Source organism: Alligator mississippiensis, chromosome 15 (genome assembly GCF_030867095.1).
Source record: "Alligator mississippiensis isolate rAllMis1 chromosome 15, rAllMis1, whole genome shotgun sequence".
Taxonomy (NCBI): Eukaryota; Metazoa; Chordata; order Crocodylia; family Alligatoridae; genus Alligator; species Alligator mississippiensis.
Genome location: NC_081838.1, coordinates 18,717,239 through 18,721,677, shown reverse-complemented (window position 1 = coordinate 18,721,677; position 4,439 = coordinate 18,717,239). Strand labels below are relative to the sequence as shown.

Here is a 4,439-nt window from a genome sequence, read left to right as displayed (position 1 = left end):
GGTAATTACAAAGAAGATCATCCCTGTATGCAACATCAAAATAGATACTGAAGAGATAAGACAGGTCAACAAATTTAACTACTTGGGAAGCTGGACAACATCAGATGGCAAATGTGATCATGAAATAAAATATGGAGAAGAGGGATGGCAAAAAATGCATTTCTGAAAATGAAAAAGATATTGACAAATAGTAAAATTTCTATGGGGATGAAGCTAAGAGTTTTGGATCGTTATGGTATACCAGTCCTCATGCATGCATGTGAATGCGGGACAGTATCGCCAAGTACGGAAAAGAGAATTGAAGCAACTTAGATGTGGTTCTTAAGCCACATCTTGGAGGTATGTTGGACAAGTCACACCTCAAATGAAGACATTATGTCAAGAGCAGGCTGCAGGAGGAAGCTGCTGACTAACACCAGAAAGAGACAGTTGGAGTTTCTTGGACATGTCATGAGGAAAGAGGAAATTGAACCTAGGGTCCTAAGTGGAAAGACTGAAGGAAGGAGAGATCATGGAAGACAGAGGTTGGCTTATGCCAAGAGTCAGTCTAAATGGATGAATGTATTGACTCTGGAAACTCTGTATGCCACAAAGAGAAGAGATCTGTGGAAGACCAGGGTCTCCAATGTCCTGCTTGCGTATGGTATCTAGAGAGAAAGAGAGAGATTTAGGTGGAGCATTCCTACGTCCTTTCCCAGGTTTGGCTGTACTGTGCTACACACACCTCTTTTCTCTGCTGTGGGAAGTTGCACTGATCCTTACATCCACGATATTCTGGACAGGATCCCACGTACTCGCATGCACTGTAGTGCTTTGCACTGAACTTTAGATTTGCTGATTTTCACTCTTGCTGCTCTTGGCCGGTCTTAGGGCCTCCAGGGGCATTGGGGTGTTGGAAGGTAATGGCCGTGCACCAGCCATGACAAATGAGGGCTGAAACAGCATGAAGAACCCAAGAGGTTCAGTCCAGCAATTCTGCCGCTAGGACTGAGTGGGAATGAACAGGGATGATCCCACCTTGAGCAAAGGCCTGCGATAGATGATCCTGTGAGGTCCCCTCCAGCCTGGCTTTCTTATGAATTTAGGATTCCTGCATAATGGAGCCCAAGGCAGGGAGCAAAGTGCTGCTCTTCTCCCTACGGCCTGTCCACAGCACAGAGCCCTACTCCAGGCAGACGCCTTCAGTTCAATCCACCTTGCTCATGTTGCAGGAGCAGGAGGACTTTGTTCAGTGGCAGCCCCTGAGCTCAGCCTTGTTGCTGCATCTGGCACCGTGCAGGCAATGCATCAGAAGCTCCTGCTTCAGAATGACTTGGGCATGTAGGGCCTCCATCCTACCAACACCTGTGAGGGCTCAAGGAACCTGGTTTTTCAAGGCCCTTTGGTCCCCTTAAGAAGGTGATCTGGTTTTCCTGACTCATCCACGAGGGGCATATGACTTGCAGGTGCCTTCAAGTGCCAAGGCATCTTTAAAATATGGCTCCAGTTGGCTTCTGCAACCAGATATAAGCCTAAAGCCACAAAGATACTTCTGAAGGTGTTGCTCTTATTGCCTGGCTTCCTTGTGCAGGCCAGAGCTTTTACTTTGATGATGTCGGTTGCCACCAGTGCCTCTCCCCAAAGAGGCTGCAAAGACTCATTTTAGGGTGGGGGTTGTACCCATAAGAATTTGGGGGCTTGAATGGCTGAAACACGGAGCAGCAGGATCAACTTCGCAAGCACCTAAGTGATTCAGGAGCACAGATGCCCTTTACAGTCAATGGGGTATGAGCCGTTGAGTCACTTGGGCTCTTCTGAGCAGGCCAGCAAGGGGGAAGTATTTTGCGACATGCTAGCTGCTGATGTAACGAGTGATAATGCTCCTAGCAACTTGATGCACCAGTCAGATACAGATCTGTGCACAGCAAGGTGATGAATGTTAAAGAACCCTCCTCCCCAGAAGCCACGACCCTGTGGGAGGTGCTCCTCACAAGAAATGACCAGCCCTTAGACCTTTCACTGCACTTAGATGGCAGTCCTTGGACCAGACAGACAGGATATTTGTGGCCCTCATGTTCTTCATCAAGTCCCTGCTTGTTGCATCCTTAGGTAAACCCCCAACACAGCTCTCAGCACCGCGCTCCTGTAACCAGAGACATAAATATCCTCAGCAGGACACAGATTCCAGCGCTGGGCTCTGGGCTGGATTTCAAATGCCTTTTGGTGGTCCTGGAGGTAGCTGTAGAGGGGGTGGTTAGGATGCTGCTGCAAGGCTGCCTGGAAAGCAGAAGTATTAGCATCAAATGCCTTCTGGTCCCAAGAAGATGACCTGTGTCAGCCCGAGACCCACTGGGAGCTGATGATTGCCCTGTTGTGTTTCCACAGTGTTGGGAGTCCAGTTACATCTGCACCAGCCTCAGCGGTTCCTGTTTGTGGAAGTCGGTAGGACAGCAGAGATCCACTGCTCCTTTGGGGAAGATGTGGAAGCAGGAGTAAATGTGCACTGGTATCTGAGAAGGGCAGGTGAGGTCCCCAAGCGCATGAAGGACTGTGGGGATGGTACAAATGGGAGCAAATTCGCTTGCAAGCATCAGAAATACAGCACAACACTGGAAATCAGGGACATCCAAAGGAATGAGTCTGGCATTTATTACTGTGCACATGCGGACACCAACACCTTGACTTTTGGGAACGGAACCACGGTGATCGTTGGAGGTAACGACCCTTGCTTCTTTCATTAGAAATATCTGAGTGTCTCATTGCTCACGTCCCATTAGAAAATGACAAGAAACTGTAAGAATGTAGAAGAGTAAATTGCTGAAAAGAAGCTGTGTTGTGAACCTAGTAAAATGTGTTCAGCGTTAGCTGCTGGGGGCAGAGAGAGAAGGGGCTATGCAGCGTTTACTCACAGGGGAAACCTGGCAAGTGGTGCAGGGAAGTGCTGGGTCTCTGTGGGGCTGGTCTGTGCAGCCACGATGGGAATGTTTCTCCCTCCGAGCCGTGACGGTGGGTGAGAAGATTGTGATCTCCCAAAGCTGCTAGTGCTGCTTTGAAAAGGCTGCCCAGCTCTCCGCTAGCTAGGATGGCTGTGTATTGGGCTGGTTCCTCTCTTCCAGCTCAGCAGGGGACGGCACATTTCCATATTCATCAATAGACTTTTATCTCGCTTAATCTCTGGGTGACAGACCCAGAGCTGTGGTCGGGCTGCAGGTTAACAATGTCTCCCCATGACCTCTCTCGTTCCTCTCTGCCCAGACAGCTTCACCGACAGCAGCTCTGTGCTGCTCCTGGGTCCCATTGCAGGGGAGAATGGAGATATGGATCCTGCACATCTGGCCTGTGTGATCCGGGGTGTCTCCAACCTGGTCCAGGTGTCCTGGCGTGTTCCTGGAGAGGAGCCAGCCCAGGGGCTGCCGCGCACACTGGAAGCCAGTGCTGGGACCTTAACACTCATCCATGGCATCAGCATCCCCTGGGCCAGCTGGACCAGTGGGGTGGCCGTCACCTGTGAGGTCACATTTAACTCATCTGGCAGCAGCGTTACCAGACACAGCGTGTATGCTCCATGTGAGTGGTTCCATGTTTAAGGCTAAGACATAACATGCATGTGAAGACCAATGACTTGTACCTCCAATGTGGTGATGGAGGCTGGACAATCATGTCATGCTTGCCAGCAGGCAGATCTGCAGAGAGTTTGGGGGGAGGTAGCCTGAAACAGTGCCTGGGGCATGACACAAGGCACAGGCCATTTCAGAGAGCTATGTGAAGAGTTAAATAATCCAAAGAAAGAGGAGAGTTAGGAGCCAGTGAACGGAGGAAAGGAGCATCCTGGATACTCTAAGGATGGAGGGGCTGTGGGGTGAGGGGAAAGGTCTGGGGAGGATTTTGGAAATGGCAGAGGATGCCAGAATGATCCTCTCCCCAGGAACACGAAGCAGCTCAGTAAGGAGTGAGCAGCCCTGTTCTCCTTCAGACAGACGGGGAAGTGGCAACTGGATACAAGAAATCCCTAGATCTCCGTTACCAGCTTCCATCCAGAGGTCTCCCAGGGCTTTACAAGGGCTGGTAGTATCAGTGCTGCTTTGTGAGTGGGGAAACTGAGGCAGGGGGAGGGGAAGTAACCTGCAGGTGATCAGCAGCACCAGGGACAGAGCCCAGCTCCCTTGGGTCCTCTGACCACTGGACCCCACTGTGGCAGAGTGGAGCAGGGCAAGACCCAGGACACCCGTCTTTTGTCTCTCCCTTGTAGCTCCCTCAGCACCCTGCGTCATGCTCCCTGTTGTGGCAGTGGGCAGCGCCCTGCTGCTGTTCACAGTGCCCCTGAGTCTCATCTGGATCCACTGCCCACCCCGAGGGGGTAAGAAACAGCGCGTGGCCCCTAGACACTCCCTGGGCATCACCAGTGAGCTCATCTGTGTGAGCTCAGGCTGCAGCCGTCACAGGCCCCAAGGCTTGTCCTA

General features: G+C 51.3%; 1 protein-coding gene across 1 annotated transcript; it reads left to right on the top strand.

The window, feature by feature from the left end:
* The first annotated feature begins 1,828 nt into the window (after window positions 1-1,828).
* LOC132245877 (immunoglobulin kappa light chain-like) lies at window positions 1,829-3,566 on the top strand. Its single transcript, XM_059719088.1, has 4 exons — window positions 1,829-1,908; window positions 2,009-2,088; window positions 2,365-2,694; window positions 3,235-3,566. Exons 1-4 carry the CDS (start codon window positions 1,829-1,831, stop codon window positions 3,564-3,566), a joined length of 822 nt encoding a protein of 273 aa, XP_059575071.1.
* The last annotated feature ends 873 nt before the right edge of the window (window positions 3,567-4,439 follow it).

Excerpts from the sequence above, each read along its gene's own strand:
- LOC132245877 (XM_059719088.1), top strand. The coding sequence starts at position 1,829 with ATGCTAGCTGCTGATGTAACGAGTGATAATGCTCCTAGCAACTTGATG. Across the intron at positions 2,089-2,364 it reads CCTGCTTGTTGCATCCTTAG|TGTTGGGAGTCCAGTTACAT; the intron begins GTAAACCCCCAA and ends GTGTTTCCACAG. Across the intron at positions 2,695-3,234 it reads AACCACGGTGATCGTTGGAG|ACAGCTTCACCGACAGCAGC; the intron begins GTAACGACCCTT and ends CTCTCTGCCCAG.